General features: G+C 45.1%; 1 protein-coding gene across 15 annotated transcripts in view; it reads right to left on the bottom strand.

The window, feature by feature from the left end:
- The window catches only part of kiaa1217 (KIAA1217 ortholog), a 604,059-nt gene that overhangs the window by 21,509 nt on the left and 561,803 nt on the right, over positions 1–20,747 (bottom strand). For all 15 annotated transcript variants that reach the window (XM_033015665.1, XM_033015692.1, XM_033015700.1 and 12 more), the window contains 5 exons: positions 8,237–8,367; positions 6,028–6,175; positions 3,500–4,028; positions 3,188–3,368; positions 2,333–2,490 (listed from right to left, as the gene is read on the bottom strand). In XM_033015665.1, coding sequence (XP_032871556.1) covers positions 2,333–2,490; positions 3,188–3,368; positions 3,500–4,028; positions 6,028–6,175; positions 8,237–8,367 — 1,147 coding nt within the window. The remainder of the gene's footprint in view (positions 1–2,332; positions 2,491–3,187; positions 3,369–3,499; positions 4,029–6,027; positions 6,176–8,236; positions 8,368–20,747) is intronic.

The following is a 20,747-nucleotide window of genomic DNA, read 5'->3' as shown; positions in this document are numbered from 1 at the left end:
TTAAGAATTTTGTGAGTTTCTATAAGATCCCCCCTCAATCTTCTAAATTCTAGCGAGTACAAGCCGAGTCTATCCAGTCTTTCTTCATATGAAAGTCCTAACATCCCAGGAATCAGTCTGGTGAACCTTCTCTCTACTCCCTCTATGGCAAGAATGTCTTTCCTCAGATTAGGAGACCAAAATTGTATGCAATACTCCAGGTGTGGTCTCACCAAGACCCTGTACAACTGCAGTAGAACCAGCCCTGCTCCTATACTCAAATCCTTTTGCTATGAATGCTAACATACCATTCGCTTTCTTCACTGCCTGCTGCACCTGCATGACTACTTTCAATGACTGGTGTACCATGACACCCAGGTCTCGTTGCATCTCCCCTTTTCCTAATCGGAAATCTTGTGAAGACACAAGAGTCTGCAGTTGCTGGAATCTGGAGCAACAAACGTGGCGGCACGGTGGCGCTGCGGTAGTTGCTGGCCTACAGCGCCGGGGACCCGGGTTCGATCCTGACTACAGGTGATAGTCTGCACAGAGTTTGTACGTTCTCCCTGTAACCGTGTGGGTTTTCCCCGGGTGCTCCGGTTTCCTCCCACATTCCAAAGACATGCAGGTTTACAGGCTAATTGGCTTGGTATAATTGTAAATTGTCTCATAGTGTGTGTAGGATAGTGTTAGTGTGCAGGGATTGCTGGTTGGCATGGACTCAGTGGGCTGAAGGGCCTGTTTCCGTTTTGTAACTCCTGAACTAAACAAAAAAATCTACTGCACCGACTCAGCAGATCAGCTTCTGTGGAGGGAAAGGAAATGTTGATTCGACAAATCCACGATTCCTTTCCCCTCCACAGAAGCGACATGTTCTGCTGAGTTCCTCCAGGTGATTGTTCACTGCTCCTTACAGTATTTGCTGATCTCTGACTGGCTCTTACAGTATTTGCTGATCTCAAGGGTGGGCCAATGTGGGAAAAACAAGTGTGCAGAATGGAACTGCACATGCTGGTTTATACTAAAGATACCAACGAGTCAATAGACAATACAATAGACAATAGGTGCAGGAGTAGGCCATTCGGCCCTTCGAGCCAGCACCGCCATTGAATGTGATCAAGGCTGATCATCCCCAATCAGTACCCCGTTCCTGCCTTCTCCCCATATCCCCTGACTCCGCTATTTTTAAGAGCCCTATCTAGCTCTCTCTTGAAGCATCCAGAGAACCCACGTCCACCGCCATCTGAGGCAGAGAATTCCACAGACTCACCACTCTCTGTGAGAAAAAGTGTTTCCTCGTCTCCGTTCTAAATGGCTTACTCCTTATTCTTAAACTGTGGCCCCTGGTTCTGGACTCCCCCAACATCGGGAACATGTTTCCTGCCTCTAGCGTGTCCAAGCTCTTAACAATCTTATATGTTTCAATGAGATACCCTGTCATCCTTTTAAACTCCAGAGTGTACAAGCCCAGCTCCTCCATTCTCTCAGCCTATGACAGTCCCGCCATCCCCGGAATTAACCTTGTAAACCTACGCTGCACTCCCTCAATAGCAAGAATGTGCTTCCTCAATTTAGGGGACCAAAACTGCACACAATAATTAAGGTCAGGCAGCATCACTGGAGAAAATGGATGGGTGACCTTTCGGGTTGGGTCCCTTCTGCAGGCTGGCATAAGGCAGACTGACTTTAGTCTGAAGAAAGGTCCCATCCTGAAACATCACCCGTCCTTTTACTCAAGAGATGCTGCCTGACCCACTTAGTTACTCCAGCAAAGGTCAGAAGTGATAGGAGCAGAATTAGGCCATTCGGCCCATCAAGGCTGATCCATCTCTCCCGCCTAACCCCATTCTCCTGCCTTCTCCCCATAATATCTGACACCCATACTAATCAAGAATCTATCTATCTCTGCCTTAAAGATATCTATTGACTTGGCTGCCACAGCGTTGTATGGCAAATAATACCACAGATTCATTATCCTCTGCCTAAAGAAATTCTTTCTCATCTCCTTCCTGGAGGAAAATTATTGAATTCAGAGGCAATGACCTGGACTCTCCCACGTGGAAACATTCTCTCCACATCCACTCTATCCATGCCTTTCACTATCCGGTATGTTTCAATGAGGTCCCCTCTCATTCTTCTAAACTCCAGTGAGTACAGGCCCAGTGCAGTCAAACGCTCATCATATGTTCACCCACTCACAAAGAATACTTATCGTTCAGCGAAATAAACAGATCCAAAGAAGGCATTTGCATGGAATTAGATAATTTGCACTGCTTTCCCCAGCTCGCTTCACTAACATTAGGTAATAATACAATTAACACATTGCTCTTCTGGTCCAGAAGCAAACACCTACTGTAACAGGACTGCTCTCCTTCTTGACAGCAAGTACCACTTCTCCAGACCTCGTCGTGGTCAGTCCAGAACCAGGTGGGTACGATCTGCGTGGAGGTGGTGGTGGCGGAGGAGATTTCATCGGCTTTTCATTCCCTGCTTCAAACATTGGCACCTCTTCTGCAAGAAACCAAGCAGCATATATCACTCTGTCGTGCTTAAGACAGGCGCTCATTGATACTGGGTCAGAGGGTAGCGTGGGGAAGTTAAACCATAACTCATCATGCTCAGGTCAAGCAAACGTGGGTGAATAATCTTGCTTTTCAGACCTTAAAGACGTCTAACTCAGCAGGTTATCTATTATGTCAAATGCATTGCTGCTGCTTAATATCGATCAAAACTGTACGGAAACCTACCACAGCTTAACCATATAATAACCATATAACAATTACAGCACGGAAACAGGCCATTCGGCCCTTCTAGTTCCTGCCCGAACACTTATCCTCCCCTAGTCCCATCTACCTGCACTCAGACCATAACCATCCATTCCTTTCCCGTCCATATACCTATCCAATTTATTTTTAAATGATAAAATCGAACCTGCCTCCACCACTTCCACTGGAAGCTTATTCCACACAGCTACCACTCTCTGAGTAAAGAAGTTCCCCCTCATGTTGCCCCTAAACTTCTGTCCCTTAATTCTCAAGTCATGTCCTCTTGTTTGAATCTTCCCTACTCTCAATGGGAAAAGCTTATCCACGTAAAGCTAAAATAAAGCTCAAGCTAAAATAAAAGCTTTGAAATAAAATTCTGAAAAGTTGTCTTTTTATTCTCCCATCTTAACTTTTGCCCTTACCAAGAAAGATGATGTTAATACCTAATTGTTTGATCCCGTCCACTTCCTCTGCTTTTACGGTTGTTTTCTGATCAGGTTCTACTTCAAGGCTAGGAATTCCCTTCATCATGTTAGCTTGTGCCTCCTCCAAAAGTCGTTCAAACTGCTTCTCGTCATACTGATTCATGTTCAGCCTCTTTTCTTCCCACTCTTTCTCTGCTGCCTGTGATCAAAATAAAATCGGTCCTCAGATTTAAATGTATTTAACTAGAATTGCTGATGTAGCTGCATGCACTTGAAGCTTTCAGGAAAAGCACTAATCAAATTTATCCCATAATTACAAAAAAGGAATACCTCGATAGTCATTTTTCGGTGAATGCCTTTTTTGGTACTTGTTGCAGCATGAATTTCATCAAAGAAGAGGTTCTGACCAGGAGGTGCCTGGGCATTTGATGGCGGACTCTGAAACTGGTGAACTGCAGCACTTTGGGTCTGAGATACTCCATCCGCCAACTCCTGAGATGGTCTAATGATCTGAAGCTGTGGCTGAACACTGTGGGGTTGCTTGGGCAAGACCAGAGGACTCGGGGTAGAGTGAACCAATGCCGAGGAGTGGCGAGATTGGTGGAATAGGACGGGAGAACTTTGAACGTGGTGGACGACCAAACGTGACTCCGATTTCACCAGGGAATTCTGAACCTCGGAGAGTGTGCCCGAGGGGCTCAGAGGTGGAGCAGCTTGTGCAGCATTAGACGGCTCCTGAACACGCAAAGGAGAATCTTTGGCCATTTCAGTCTCATCAGCCGTGACAGTAGTTTCAGTAATGCTTGTCTGTGATGGACGAGGACACTCTACTCCTCTCAAAAGGTCTTCAGTTACATATCTGGGTAGGAGAAAAAAAAAATCAGCGTTTTAAGGATTTAGATTTTCGAGATACAACACAGAAACAGGCCCTTTGGCCCACCAACTCCGCACCAACCATCGACCACCCCTGTACACTAGCACTATCCTACATGCCAGGGATAATTTACAATTTTTATACCAAAGCCAATTAACCCACAGACCTGTACGTCTTTCGAGTGTGGGAGGAAACCGGAGCACCCGAAGAAAACCCACATGGTCACAGGGAGAACGTACAAACTTTGTATAGACAACACCGCTAGTCACGGTGCATCGAACCCGGGTCTCGAAGGCAGCAACTCTACCGCGGCACCAATGTGTCGCCCTTGTGTGGTGAGTGTTGTGTTTGATGAGATTTGGATTAAACACACATTTATGGAATAGATAGTTTAATCAGGGCTGGAAGGAATGTTACATTTCAATACGAATTTAAATATAGATGGAAGGCAGGCAAAGTCCATAAATTTAACCAGGTAGACACCCTCTGAGAACAATGAGTTGGCCGATAATGCAAGGTGAGGCGGTGCATACAGACTATATGAGCTCCAAACACATCTATGGTTCTTGCAATAAAGATATCTTAAGAGGGGAATAGCATATTCAGCAAGCAACCCAATGAAGTATTTGAGGATTAGACAGATGGAGCCACAAAGCTTTAGATGACTGTCAAAGTGGATGTATTTCTCTGCAGGCGAGGAGAAAGGTAGATCTTCCTGGTCATACCATTCAATCACCTTGCCTTTATTGACAATGAGACCCGCTATCTTTACTTGATTAAGGTCAGAGAGACCTAGATATTGTAACTGGAGCAGCTGTAAAGCAAGTCCACAAGGTAATTTGCTCAAAGCATGGTGTAAATATTGTGAGGAAGGTTTCGGCACAGGTGCCCATTTCTGATCCTTTGACCTCACTGTGCCCAGACTGAAACTCCAAACCCTCCAGACCACCAATGTCTCCCCGGGCTTGATCAATGCAATAGGTTCTCTTCACTGCCACAACCCAACTGCATTCCAAGTGAGCTGTGGACCCAAACCCTGTGTATAAGCATTGAAAGCCAATCAAAGTCTGAAAGATGTGCCTCGTTTTTTTTTTTACAAATATTCCATAGCAGAATACAAACGTAACAAAACACGATGGGATCTCAAACGAGGATGGGACATGTTGGCGAGTTTGGGGAATTTGGGCCGAAGGACCTGTTTCCACACTTTTGTGATCACCTAAACTGTACTACTTTCCAATTGATCATGAAGAAGATATGAATTCTAAAGATGAATAATTAAGGGAATTAATCACAGTTTTCAGTTACAAACAGTGCCAGGTTGAAATGAACTCTTAGAAGCAAGGTTGAGGGAGAGAAAGTAGGTAGAATGAAAGACTGAACAGATTTTCATGACCTTTTAAGTATTACAGAACCAAGTCAAAGAAGGAGGGTCCTGACTCATAACGTCACCTATCCATGTTGGTCAGAAAGACTGCCTTACTCCACCACAAAACCAGAGCCTTTATGCTTCCTAACACAATACACAGACAAGAAAATAGACACAAAATGATGGAGTAACTCAGCGGGACAGGCAGGAGAGAAGGAATGGATCGAGAGAAATGTCACCCATTCCTTCTCTCCAGAGATGCTGCCTGTCCTGCTGAGTTACTCCAGCATTTTGTGTCAATCTTCAGTGTAAACCAGCATCTACATTTCCTTCTGAAGAAGGGTTTCGGCCCGAAACGTCGCCTATTTCCTTCGCTCCATAGATGCTGCTGCACCCGCTGAGTTCCTCCAGCAATTTTGTGTACCATCTACATTTCCTTCCTACACATAACCAGCCATCTACTTTGTGAAATAGATTTCTCACATGCCAGCCAAATCTTTCCACTGAGAAGCATTAAGCAAGTTCAATCAATATTTCTCAAACTGAAACAAAAACCAATTGTAAAACTGCAAAGCTAATCCACATTAAAGTGCACGTGAACAAATTGGATGTTACCTCCGTAAACTTGTGAGCACCTCAGTCATACTCTTGACTCTCTTTAGTAGACTCTCCAACTTGTGCGGCTCTTCCTTCAAGAATTTCACAGCTTCCACCTCCACACGCAGAACCGCTCGCATTTTATTTTGCAAAGTGGGGAACTCAACTGGAGATAAAATAAAAGGCAATGCAAGTGAGAAACATTGGGAGCTCAATGCTCATTTTCTTTCCTGATCCATGTATAAAGAACTAATAATTTTTGTTTACAGCAGTCGATTGTCTGTTTTCTCGGTTTAAGTTTATTATTGTCCCATATACTGAGGAACAGTGAAGGGCTGTGTTTTGCATGCTATCCAATCAAATCAGATAATACTATACATAAATACAATCAAGCTAAACTCAAATACCATGGATAAAGCAAAGAGAAAGATACAGAGCGCAGAATATAGTTCTCCACATTGTAGTGCATCAGTTCCAGAGATAAAGTCCAGTGGGGTAGAGGCAAATAGGACTGTAACCTGGCTTATGGAGGAGCTGTTCAGAAGCCTGCTAACAAAAGGGAAGAAGCTATTCCCAAGTCTGTTGTTGCACATTTTCAAGCTTCTGTACCTTCCGCCCGATGGCAGTAGGGAGTAGAAGGAATGACCAGAGTGCGACTGGTCTTTGATAATATAATATAATATAATAATATATCTTTTATTGTCATTGCACGTCGGTGCAACGAGATTTAGTATGCAGCTCCACTGATGTACAAGAAAGGTAAATAAATACAATACATAAATAAACAAGCTGAATTGATTGATGTGACCATCTGAGGGAGACTGTCCAAAGGGGGTGAGTGGGGGGGCACTCATTAGGGCCGGTTCAGAGCCGCTATAGCTCTTGGGATAAAATTGTTCCTGAGTCTGGAGGTTTGGGCGTAGAAGGCCTTGTAACGTCTGCCGGAGGGAAGTAGTTGAAACAGACCGTGGCAGGGGTGTGATGAGTCCATATGGATGCTGAGGGCCTTCCTGAGGCACCGCATGTGGTAGATGCCCTAAATTATGTTTAGGAAGAAACTGCAGATGCTGGATTAAATTGAAGATAGACACGACATGCTGGAGTAACTCAGCGGGACAGGCAGCATCTCGGGAGAGAAGGAATGGGTGACATTTTGGGTCAAGACCCTTCTTCAGAATGAGTTACTCCAGCATGTCGTGTCTAGTCTTTGATTATGTTGGCTGCTTTTCCCCTTTTCCCATCTTTCCAACTATGATGCTTAATGAATCTCATGAGTGCTGCAAATATCATGAAAGAAAAGGAATCCCAACTATCTCTGATAGTTGATGCCATCAGTGCAATGTAAAAGTTATCAACTTATTTTTTTACAAATACACCCTCTACCTAACAGCACAGTAGTTAAATGCAACAGACAAAGGTACAAAACATTCCCATAATCTTGACCAGCACCATTTTTTCTAGCAGAAAAACCAGGAGGCTAAATAAGCAAGGCCTTGGCAACTGCAAATATTGGGGAAGAAATAAGAAAACCAAGTAGCATTTTCCTAATTTTTTACAAAAGCAAATAGAGTTTCAAGAGTATGAAAGTTGATAGTTTGCTTTTGTACACTGCCTGTGGTGTATGGAAACATCCCACTGCATTTCACAGAGACAAACATGGTGAAGTCAATGGGCTGTGTTTTAAGGAAGATCTGAAAGAAGGAGTAAAGAAAATACTTCAAGAGGACAAATCCAAGGAAACTGAAGGCGTGATGACTAGTGGAGTGGTTGAAGGGGAGGCAGTAATGTCCAATAGGCTGGAGCCAGAGGAACAGAGAACCTACACAGAGATGTGCAAGATTACAGGTTACAGAGCTAGGGAACACAGTGGATTTAAAATACAAGCAAGGCTCGTTTTAAAAATCAGAATGTGACCAGAAGCCAACATATTCCACCTCCATACATAGAACTTCTCACATCTTATTCTGCAAAGTGGGAACCAAATTAGAGGTAAATTAAAGGCTAAAGCATGAGAGAGAGTTGGCCAGCTAAATGTTCATGTTCTTTCTGATCCAAGTATAAACATTCTTATTTACAGCCAACTTTCAGTTTTTCTCCCATTTAAAGGGATATTATGTGTTTTCAACCCTTGCTGAATGATTCTCCTGGGCCAGGTGAGGTTCCTTTCCTGTGATCAAGAAGTGTCAAACATATAAAATGAAGGAATGGTCAGAAGAAGTTCCCTCACCTTTGAGACCTGCCAGAGATTCACCCACATGGCGCAGTGCAAATGCCCCTTCCTCCACATCCTTCAAGGTGACGAGTTGCTGGGTGGATGAGGCATCCTTATTCAGCCCATCTATGGATTTCTCCAACCCACTGCAGATCAAAAAGATCAAATTAGAAACACCTTCTTGTTGCTTGTCAGCATAATCTTTCTGCAGTGGGTCAAGTCAAGACAAGTCAACTCACATTTATTTATATAGTACATTTAAAGAACAACTCTCGTTGGCCAAAGTGCTTTACATTGGTATATGAATAGTATATCAAACAACAGTGGTTCATAGATTAAATACAAACATCACTACATACATATAGCCCTCGCTCAGCGGACGTAAAGAAACGCTTGGGAGTAGAGACATCCGGTGGGCAGCGCAACTCACGTCGCAGCGGCCTCTGCAGTCCGTCTGTCTTTTTATTATTTTTTTGTCTCGTTTTAATGTAGTTTTTATTATTATTTTTTGTGTATGTGTGTGGGTGTGTGTGTGGGGGGCGGGGGGTGGGGGGGGGAAACTTTTTAAAATCTATCCCCTGCACGGAGAACCCGACCTTTTCCCTGTCGGGTCTCCGTTGTCGTTGGGGCCTAGCACCGTGGAGCGGCCTCCAGCAGGAACGACCTGGGGCTCCAGTCACGGAGCTGCGGAGCTACTCACCATCGCGGAGCTGGCCGAGTTCGGAGCGGGAGGAGCGGTGGTGGCGCGCTGCTGTGACCCGACCCCGGAGATTCGGAGGCTCCAGCCGCAGGTCTGGCAGACAGTAATATCGGGAGCCCGCGGGTCCCTGCTGGGAGACCGCTTTTCGGGCTTCCGCAGCGGCGACTTCACCTGCCCGAGTTGCGGGGTTGAAGAGTACCTGGAGCGGGGCCTTGCATCACCGCCCCGGCGTGGCTTGGAATGGCTGCGGGACTTTGCTAGCGCCCGCCGGGGGCTCCAACACCAAGACCCGGAGCGCGGCCTTGCACCACCCGGCGTGGCGTTAATGGCCGCGGGACAATTACCATCGCCCGCCGGGGGCTTTGACTTTGACTCTGACATCGGGAGGGGAATGGGAAGTGCAGGGGAGAGATAAGTCTTTGCCTTCCATCACAGCGAGGAGGAGATGCGCTGTGATGGATGTCTGTGTAAATTGTGTTGTGTCTTGGTTCGTTCTTGTGTGTATGACTGCAGAAACAACATTTCGTTTGAACCTCAATGGGGTTCAAATGACAAATAAATTGTATTGTATTGTATGTGTTTTTAGTCTCGACTTAAAGGAGTCGATGGAGGGGGCAGTTCTGATGGGAAGGGGGATGCTGTTCCACAGTCTAGGGGCTGCAACCGCAAAGGTGCGGTCGCCCCTAAACTTATGCCTAGACCGCGGGATATTCAGCAGCCCCAAGTCGGCCGATCTGAGGAACCTGGAGGTGGTGTGGTGGGTGAGAAGACTTTTAATGTAGGTGGGGGAAAGCCCATTGAGGGCTTTGTAGACATAAAGGAGGATCTTGAAATTTATTCGGAACCACACAGGGAGCCAGTGGAGAGAGGCCAGGACCTCTCATCATTGCCCGGCGCCATCGACAGGACCAGTGTTTAGAAGGTCATTGTTGTGCACATGTAGAAGCTCCACATATGTAACTGCTTTGTTCTTCCTACAGATGCCGCGTGACTATCTAGATGTCAAGTAGCATTTTCTGCTTCTACTTTGGATTTTAAGCATATCTGCAGCATTTTGCTAATTTGGGCTAAGATATTACACCCAGATATTGCCAGATAGCTTATTTTAAATTAATATATGGGCAAGTTTTGAAGACTGTGCTGGTGCCAATTAAACAAAACAACATGTTTTTAGGGAACAAAGTGTAAGCGACATGGTGGAGCAGCGGTAGAGATACTGCCTTAAAGCCCTGTCCCACGGTACGAGTTCATTCCAAGAGCTCTCCCGAGTTTGCCCCGATTCGAACTCGGAGATTTACAGTAATGGCCACCCGTCGGTACTCGGGGCTCTCGTGGACATTTTTCAACATGTTGAAAAATCTTCACGAGTCTTACCTGCCGTTAGCAAGCCTTCCCGAGTACCTGCTGTTAGCGTTACGAGCCGCTAAGAGACGTCCCCGAGCTCCGACGTACCCGCTACGTTCATTCTCCGTGCTTACCACAAGTTTGATTTTTTTTTTAAACTCGGGAGAGCTCTTGGAATGAACTCGTACCGTGGGACAGGGCTATTACAGTGTCAGACACCCGGGTTCAATCCTGACAATGGGTGATGTCGGCACGGAGTTTGCACATTCTCCCTGAGACTGTGCGAGCTTACTACAGCGGCTCCAGTTTCCTCTCACATTCCAAAGACGTGCACGTTTGCAGGTTAATTGGCTTCTGTAAATTGCCACTAGTGTGTAGGATGCAAAAGTGGGATAACATAGAACTAGTGTACGGGTGAGCGTTTGATGGAGCAGACGCATTGGGCCAAAGGGTCTGTTTCCACACTGTATCTCTGAAGCTAAACTCAAGGATGGGGAAAATGGTCCGAACACTAGAGGGCAGCACCTGATAAGGAACAAATCCAAACTTGCTCCCATTTCCCAGTCAATGGAGAAGCCCTGCTTGCAGTTCAATGGATGCGATGATTGATCAAAGTGAACTCTTCCTCCCCAGCAACATTTCCCACATGTATTCACTGACCATTTCTCAGTCCCTCTGCAGGTGACACCGTGCAGCACTAAATAACTAACATTTTCAGGGTTATATGCCTCAAGGTATTTCACAGGAAAGGTATGAAACAAGAAGTGACTGAACCATGTAAGTGGATATAAATATAGATGCCTAAGACATTGGAGATTTTTTAAGTAGCAATTTAGCAGAGGAAAATGATGGAGGGGGTAAGCAAGAAGTTTAGTTTATTGTCACGTGTACCGAGGTCCAGTGAAAAGCTTTGTTGCGTGCTAACTAGTCAGTGGAAAGACTATATGTGATTACAATCGAGCCATCCACAGTGTACAGATAGATGATAAAGGGACTATTGCTAGATAAAGTCCAGTAAAGTCCCATTAAAGATAGTCAAAGGGTCTCCAATGAGGTAGATAGTTGCCCAGGACCACTCTCCAGTTGTTGATAGGATGGTTCAGTTGCCTGATTATAGCTGAACCATCCTATCAACAACTAAGGTGCTTTCTCATGGTTATGGGGCAGGAAGAGATCAAGTCAAGTCAAGTTTATTCGTCACATACACATACGAGATGTGCAGTGAAATGAAAAGTGGCAATGATCGCGGACTTTGTGCAAAAAGACAAACAAACAAACAAACAACCAAACAAACTACAAACAGAATCACATAATCTTTTACATATTAAATATTGTGGGCGGAAGGAAAAGGGAAAAAAACAGCAATTTAAAAAAAAGCAGTAGAGTGGTTCAGTAAAGTTAGTCCCTGGTGAGATAGGAGTTTAGGGAGTTTAGGCCTCTGGGAAGAAACTCCTTCACAACCTCTCCGTTTTCATAGCATGACCGTAGCAGCTGGAACAGTCCGTTGCAGGGGTGGAAGGGGTCTCCCATGATTTTATTCCTTGCACAGGAAGGAATGTCTTTAAAGCAAGCACCAGACTTTAAAAACGGAGGCAGGCACTGATTAACCTAGAACCTGCAGAGAACAGTGCGCACACATGCAACTGATGTGTTCTTAGCCTCCGTTGAGATTTTTAGTCAATCTCTTCCCTGCGTTGTTTACAGTTATTCGGATTGGTACTCAGTGAAGGTCGGTGAGTAATCAGTTCCTCAAGAGAGGTGTATATCATCCAGCAGGCACTACATTTATTTGTCAGCTGCAACAACGCACCATGCTGCGCATTTTCCTGTTACATTTAAACAGCATCGATTTCTTCTGGGAAAGAAATGTACTGTTTGTAGGCACGGTTGTCCACAACATAAATCTGCCTCCAGCTTTCATGTCAGTTGAACTTAATTAAAATTATCTTCAGTGAAGAACTGCTTCTAGCAATGCTACTACTTGCTACATGTAGGGCGCACCTGTTTTTTTTTTGTGTAACACCACGAAATAGTTTAGGCTCGAAATCACCTTTGTTCAATGCCTACACTGAAATTACACCTTACTATTTTAAAATGAAATGGACAGGATTCCAAATTTACTTTTAAAGTGATTTTAATCAGTAATATATGGAACAAACAGAGGCATCATTGACTATTCAGTGAGCACAGCCAGAGAGAATTTACAGTCTTCTGATGAGGGGTCCCAACCTGAAACGTCACCTCCAGAGATGCTGCCTGACCTGCTGCACCTCCAGCACTCTTCAGAAGTTACTGTTATCAAACTAAACCCTGTTTGATCTCTGACCATTGCAAATCGACTAATTTCTATCAAGGAGCAGTGAGAATTTACATGTCGCCTTAGGTCTTCTCTGTCCATTTCTAATGGAGAGCGAGGGAGAGAGTGGGAGCGTAAGATGCAGGGAGCGTGAGCAGGGAAAGAGTGAGGAATATACATAGGGAAGGAGAGAGAGACACACACAAGGGAGGGAGAGGGGGAGATAGATATAGAGTGAGAGATGCAGAGAGAGAGTAAGAGACGTGGAAAGAAAGAGACATGGAGAAAAAGAGAGGCATAAAGTCATAGAGTGATACAGTGTGGAAACAGGTCCCTCGGCCCAACTTGCCCACACCGGCCAACATGTCCCAGCCACACTAGTCCCAACAGCCTATGTTTGGTCCATATCCCTCCAAAACCTGTCCTATCCTTGTACCTGTCTAACTGTTTCTTAAACATTGGAATAGTCCCTGCCTCAACTACCTCCGCTGGCAGCTTGTTCCATACACCCATCACCCTTTATGTGAAAAAGTTATCCCTCAGATTCCTATTAAATATTTCCCCCTTCACCTTAAACCTATGTCCGCTGGTCCTCGATTCCCCTATTCTGGGCAAGAGGTTCTGTACATCTACCCGATCTATTCCTCTGAGGCTTTTATACACCTCTATATGATTACCCCTCATCCTCCTGTGCACCAAGGAATAGAGTCCCAGCCTCACCTATCCTAGTCCCAGTGGCGCAGAGAGAGAGTCACAGAGATACCAAATAAAAGAGTGCGGAGCGGGTGGTGGGGGGGACAGGTGCAGACAGAGGCACAGAGAGAGGGGGGCACACAGGGAGAGAGGGGGAGGTGATAATCGCACTGATCTACAGTGCCCTCCATAATGTTTTGGACAAAGGCCCATCATTTATTTATTTGCTTCTCTACTCCACAATTTGATATTTGTAATAGAAAAAATCACATGTGGTTATTAAAGTGCACATTGTCAGATTTTATTAAAGGGTATTTTTATACATTTTGGTTTCACCATGTAGAAATTACAGCTGTGTTTATACATAGTCCCCCCATTTCAGGGCACCATAATGTTAGGGACATATGGCTTCACAGGTTTTTGTAATTGCTCAGGTGTGTTTAATTGCCTCCTTAATGCGGGTATAAGAGAGCTCTCAGCACCTAGTCTTTCCTCCAGTCTTTCCATCATCTTTGGAAACTTTTATTGCTGTTTATCAACATGACAACCAAAGTTGTGCCAAAACAAGAATACAACTGTTAGAGACATCAGCCAAACCTTAGGCTTACCAAAATCAACTGTTTGGAACATCATTAATAAGAAAAAGAGCACTGGTGAGCTTACTAATCGCAAAGGGACCGGCATCTGATGACCTCCACAGCTGATGACAAATGAATTCTCTCTATAATAAAAAATAATCCCCAAACACCTGTCCAACAGATCAGAAACACTCTTCAGGAGTCAGGTGTGGATTTGTCAATGACCACTGTCCGCAGAAGACTTCATGAACAGAATTACAGAGACTACACTGCAAGATGCAAACCACTGGTTAGCCGCAAAAATAGGATGGCCAGGTTACAGTTTTTCCAAGAAGTAGAAACATAGAAACATAGAAAATAGGTGCAGGAGTAGGCCATTCGGCCCTTCGAGCCTGCACCGCCATTCTATATGATCATGGCTGATCATCCAACTCAGTATCCTGTACCCGCTTTCTCTCCATACCCCCTGATCCATTTAGCCACAAGGGCCACATCTAACTCCCTCTTAAATATAGCCAATGAACTGGCCTCAACTACATTATGTACTTAAAAGAGCAACCACAGTTCTGGAAAAAGGTCTTGTGGACAGATGAGACGAAGATGAACTTATATCAGAGTGATGGCAAGAGCAAAGTATGGAGGAGAGAAGGAACTGCCCAAGATCCAAAGCATACCACCTCATCTGTGAAACACGGTGGTGGGGGTTTTATGGCCTGGGCATGTATGGCTGCTGAAGGTGGTGGCTCACTTTACCTTCATTGATGATACAACTGCTGATGGTAGTAGCATAATGAATTCTGAAGTGTATAGACACATCCTATCTGCTCAAGTTCAAACAAATGCCTCAAAACTCATTGGCCACCAGTGCATTCTACAGCAAGACAATGATCCCAAACATACTGTCGAAGCAACAAAGGAGTTTTTCAAAGCTAAAAAATGGTAAATTCTTGAGTGGCCAAGCCAATCACCCCATCTGAACCCAATTGAGCATGTCTTTTATATGCTGAAGAGAAAACGGAAGGGGACTAGCCCCCAAAACAAGCATAAGCTAAAACTACAGCTCGGGTAGAGCATCACCAGAGAAGACACCCAGCAACTGGTGATGTCCATCAATCGCAGACTTCAGGCAGTCATTGCATGCAAAGGATATGCAACAAAATACTAAACATGCAACACAATACTACACATGATTGCTTTCAAGAGGAAGGAAGATGACCAAACTTTATTGCCTTCCATCAAGGTGGGAGACGCTGATTCTGCTGTGTGAGGATGTCCATGTTAAATTCTATCAAATCTGGTCTTCTTTTTATTCGTATAGCTGTATGGCAACCCAAATTTCACTCTACCAATTGGTGCAGTGACAATAAATGTAAACTTGAACTTGAACTTCATTTACATGAGATTGCTGTGTCCCAAACATTATGGTACCCTGAATTGTGGGGACTATGTATAAACACCGCTGTCATTTCTACATGGTGAAACCAAAATGTATAAAAATGGCCTTTATTAAAATCTGACAATGTGCATTTTAACCACATGTGACTTTTTTCTATTACAAATCTCAAATTGTGGAGTACAGAGGCAAATAAATAAGTGACGGGTCTTTGTCCTAAACAATATGGAGAGCACTGTATATGCAAAAAAATAAATTTCACTGTCCCTTTGGTACACGTGACAGTAAAAGAATCATTGAACCATTGAAGAATAGAGGTGAAATTGTCAGTCTGACATCTCTCCAGATACTGACTGGCCTTCTGACGGCTGGTAGCATTTTCTATTTTCATTTAAAGAATGTCTCACACACACACTTTGGTACATGCGTGTGAATGGCAGCAGAGGGCACTGGTATCTGCAGGAACAGGAGCAGTCCCTGTAAACTGACATACTTTGCGATTCATCATTTCATGTGCTTTACTTGGATGGTTTGGACAGACAACAGGAACCGCTCAAGCACAAGGAGCACCAAATGGTTTGCCCATGCGGCAGCTCTGGGTAATTAAAGTTAAACGCAGAGGCCATCGCAAGGTTGTTCCTAAATCTGCCCTCAAATCTTCTCAGAAGCCAGGGTTACTTTGGGCAGAGACTTTTAGTCTATAGAGATGCAACGTGGAAACAGACCCCAGCGGGTCCACACACCGGCCAGCGATCACCCCGCACACTAGCACTCTCCTACCCACTAGCGACAATTTTACATTTTATGAAGCTAATTAACCTCTAAATCTGTACATCTTTGGAGTAGGGGAGGAAACCGGAGCACCCGGATAAAACTCACATGGTCATAGGGAGAACGTACAGACACGGCACAGACACGGCACAGACAGCACCCATAGTCAGGATCAAACTAAATCAGTCTCGGGCACTGTGAGGCAGCAACTCTACTGCTGGGCCACCGTGTTGCAACTTATCTGGAGCAAGACTTATTTATTGATTGATTTATTTATTTATTTTTTAAACACACATAGTGGTGACTGCCGGGGTGGTGGAAACAGGCACAATAGTGGTGTTAAAGAGGTATTTTAGATAGACATGAATACGCAGGGAATGGAGGGATATGGAGCGCATGCAGGCAGAAGGCATTAGTTTAAGCAAACATTGGGTGCGGCATAGACACTGTGGGCTAAAGCGCCTGTTCCTATGTTATGCTGCTCCATGTTAAATGAAGGCTCAAACCCAGGTCTCTGGTGCTGCAAGTCAGCAGCTCCACTGCTGCACCACTGTTTTGCCCTCCCCCCCCCCCCCCCAGATGATGATACATTGATTCTGCCGCAAAATAAACTGGTGATTCTGAATGCATATTAAAAGGGGGGGATATTAATATCAAGGCAAGAAGAAAAAGTAGCATGCAACTTGTTGGGATGTTTGACATGGAATTAAGTCACTGAGCCAAACAAGCCTGTGTTCCGGGATACCACTTATCAGGAACTTACTTTGGCAAATACCAGCTTTCTTTGATCTCCTTACATTTGCTCAGGCAAAATGATTAAACAAAATTAAGGCACTGTAATGGGGAGGCAGAACTATTTGCTCCGTTTCTTGACTTGTTTCAAAACGTCAAGGGAACACAACTGACTCTTGATATTAAATACTGCCAAGGTAATAAATATTACTTCCTGCATCACCGATTTGAAGGAGGCATTCGAAAGTGATGTGAATTTCCCCCGTCCCCGATCCACAGGGATAGAAAGGGGCAATTGGTGCATTCATTTTTCACTCAAATAAATCCGAGCAAGAAACAGCAATTTCACAGAGCTTTAATCTGCAGCCCAAGATTACCTGAAGATCATCATATTGCTCCCCTGGCAGTGTTGAGATAACCAGAACAACCCCAGCAAAAGGAATTAACTCCATCGTATCTGACTGTGAGAAGCCTTGAATCAAAAGCCCCTCCTGAGCTATGAGGTAAACTTTAGAAGATTGTGTAGTATGGGAAGCAACTGCAGATGCTGTTTTACACCGAAGATAGACACAAAATGCAGGAGTAACTCAGCGGGACAGGCAGCATCTCTGGAGAAAAGGAATGGGCGACGTTTCAGGTCGAAACCCTTCTTCAGTCTGAACGTCACCCATTCCTTCTGTCTAGAGATGCTGCCTGTCCCACTGGGTTACTCCATAGAACAAGGCAGCAAAGTTGCAAAAAAAGTAACATTACCTTTTATTAATTACAGTAACTTGCAGAACTCAAGAAACAAATGCATTCCTGAGAAGAAAATAGCTTAAACTATGTCATACAGCATGGAAACAAGCCCTTCGATCCAACTTGCCCACACTGACCAACATGTCTCATCTATACTAGTCCCACCTGCCTGTGTTTGGCTACTTCATTCAAGCCAACTTCGTAACGTTCAACTCAAATACCATTAGCATTTCTCTCCCCCACCCCACATAAGGTGTTCATCTCTTCACCACTGCTACACTACCAAGTATGCCAGTCACTCCATCCCTCGCCTTCAATCCAGCCCAATCACTGGTTGGTTCTGCTTCTGCACAGATATTGAATCACAAGGCTCTAATTCACATGTTCTAAAACTTTAAAAATATTAAATTCATAGAAACATAGAAACATAGAAAATAGGTGCAGGAGTAGGCCATTCGGCCCTTCGAGCCTGCACCGCCATTCAATATGATCATGGCTGATCATCCAACTCAGTATCCCATACCTGCCTTCTCTCCATACCCCCTGATCCCCTTAGCCACAAAGGCCACATCTACCTCCCTCTTAAATATAGCCAATGAACTGGCCTCAACTACCTTCTGAGAGAATTCCAGAGATTCACCACTCTCTGTGTGAAAAATGTTTTTCTCATCTCGGTCCTAAAAGACATCCCCCTTATCCTTAAACTGGGGGAGGTGGGAGGAAGGTGTCCCCCTCCCATTGGTACGGAACATTTGCATTTTTCAGCTTGAAATTGTGCAATATGGTGCATACTGTAGCGAGTCTTTTAATTTACACTTGAATGCAATATATATGCTTTAAATTGGATTGGAGCGATTTTGAAAGGGGGGAGGCTGTGCGATCACTGATCACTGGCCTTGGGGGTACCCGGTGAGGGAGTGGAGCAACCGAGTGGGGAGAGGGTGTGGAAGAAGGGTGTCCCCCCTCCCAGGGTAGGAACCTTTTGAAATGTGATGTATTAAAATCATGTTTTAGTGCACTGTAGAAGTATGATTTCAATGTTTTTTGTATGAAGTATTTTTAAGAGGTAACTTTTTAAGGGGTAACTTTATCCACACAAAGGGTGATGGGTGTATGGAACAAGCTGCCAGAGGAGGTAGTTGAGGCAGGGACCATCCCAACATTTAAGAAAAAGTTAGACTGATACATGGATAGGACAGGTTTGGAGGTATGGACCAAAAGCAGGTAGCGTAGCTGGGACATGTTGGCGGGTGTGGGCAAGTTGCACCGAAGGGCCTGTTTTCACACTGTATCACTGTATGACTACATTATACCTCCACCATGCATGAATGCTTCAAAATCAAGTGATCGAGTTTTATTGCCATATACTCAAGCATAGAAACATAGAAAATAGGTGCAGGAATAGGCCATCAGCCCTTCGAGCCAGCACTGCCATTCAATATGATCATGGCTATCCATCTAAAATCAGTACCTCTTTCCTGTTTTTCCCCCATATCCCTTGATGTCGTTAGCCCCAAGAACTAAATGTAACTCTCTCTTGAAAATATCCAGTGAATTGTCCTGTACTGCCTTCTGTGGCAGAGAATTCCACAGATTCACAACTCTCTGCGTGAAGAAAGTTTGTTCTCATCTCAGTCCTAACTGGCCCCCCCTTTATTCTTAAACTGTGACCCATGGTTCTGTACGCCCCCAACATCGGGAACATTTTTCCTGCAGTTACAGTAAGTGAAAATCTAGCAGGCAAGCAGGATGCTTTCACCAACCACCCCCATTTGAAGTCCACTATCTTCCACCGTATCTACCCAGTGCTTGGTACTTACTGGGTACCAAGGAACTGATTGTGGACTTTGGAAGGAGTAGGAGGGGGACCCACAGCCCCATTTATATCAACGGGTCAATGGTTGAAAGGGTCAAGAACTTCAAATTCCTGGGGGTGCACATCTCTGAAGATCTTTCCTGGTCCGAGAACATGAACGCAATTATCAAAAAAGCTCATCAGCGCCTCTACTTCCTGAGAAGATTACGGAGAGTCGTATTGTCAAGGAAGACTCTCTCTAACTTCTACAGGTGCACAGTCGAGAGCATGCTGACCGGTTGCATCGTGGCTTGGTTCGGCAATTTGAGCACCCTGGAGAGGAAAAGGTTACAAAAAGTAGTAAACACTGCCCAGTCCATCATCGGCTCTGACCTTCCTTCCATCGAGGGGATTTATCGCAGTCGCTGCCTCAAAAAGGCTGGCAGTATCATCAAAGACCCACACCATCCTGGCCACACACTCATCTCCCTGCTACCTTCAGGTAGAAGGTACAGGAGCCTGAAGACTGCAACAACCAGGTTCAGGAATAATTACTTCCCCTCAGCCATCAGGCTATTAAACCTGGCTCGGACAAAACTCTGATTATTACCAACCACTTTCTGTTATTTGCACTATCAGTTTATTTATTCATGTGTGTATATATTTATATCATGGTATATGGACACATTTATCTGTTTTGTAGTAAATGCCTACTATTTTCTGTGTGCTTAAGCAAAGCAAGAATTTCATTGTCCTATACAGGGACACGTGACAATAAACTCACTTGAACTTGAACTTGAACTTGAACTTCCAGCAGCCACTGGTTGGCCTCCAGGATGCACCGAGCCGCAGCCTGATCCATGCCGGTCACCTGGGCGAATTCGGCACAGAGACTCTCACGGCAGCGGCGCAACACTTCGACGCCTCCGACGGTCCGGGACTCTTGCACTGAAGCTGCTCCATGGCCGGAGCTGCAGTGAGCGACTCGCCAGCCCGGCAAACACTCGCCAGCCCCGCTCCCCGTCCGCATCTGTCCCCGCCGCTGCTTCTGCTCCCAACACCCGCGGCCCATGCAGTTGATATGAGTTTTGAAATTTTCGTTGATCACAGAATTTCTCACAACAGTGCGAGAGAAATTTGTGATCAGCGTGAGAATTTGGTGAAATGCGTGATACTCACGCTCAATGCATGGGAGTTGGCAGCCCTGCCTCTCTATCCCCCTCTCCCCCCCTCTCTCTCTCTCCCCCCTCCATCCACCTCTCTTTCTCTCCCCTCTCTCTCTCCATCCCACCTCACTCTCATCCCCCTCTCTCCCCTCTCTCTCCTCTCAACCCTCCTCTCTCTCTCCTTTCTCCCCTGTCTCACCCCTCTCACTCTCTCCCCTTCCCTCTCTCTTCTCTCTCCCCCTCTCTCTCTCCCCCCCTCTCTCTCTCCTCTTTTCCCCTCTCTCTCCCCCTCTCTCTCTTCCCCCTCTCTCCCTCCCACC

This window comes from Amblyraja radiata, chromosome 2, assembly GCF_010909765.2.
Source record: "Amblyraja radiata isolate CabotCenter1 chromosome 2, sAmbRad1.1.pri, whole genome shotgun sequence".
NCBI lineage: Eukaryota > Metazoa > Chordata > Chondrichthyes > Rajiformes > Rajidae > Amblyraja > Amblyraja radiata.
Note: the sequence above shows the minus strand (reverse complement) of the source record. Positions and strands in the feature narration are given on the sequence as shown.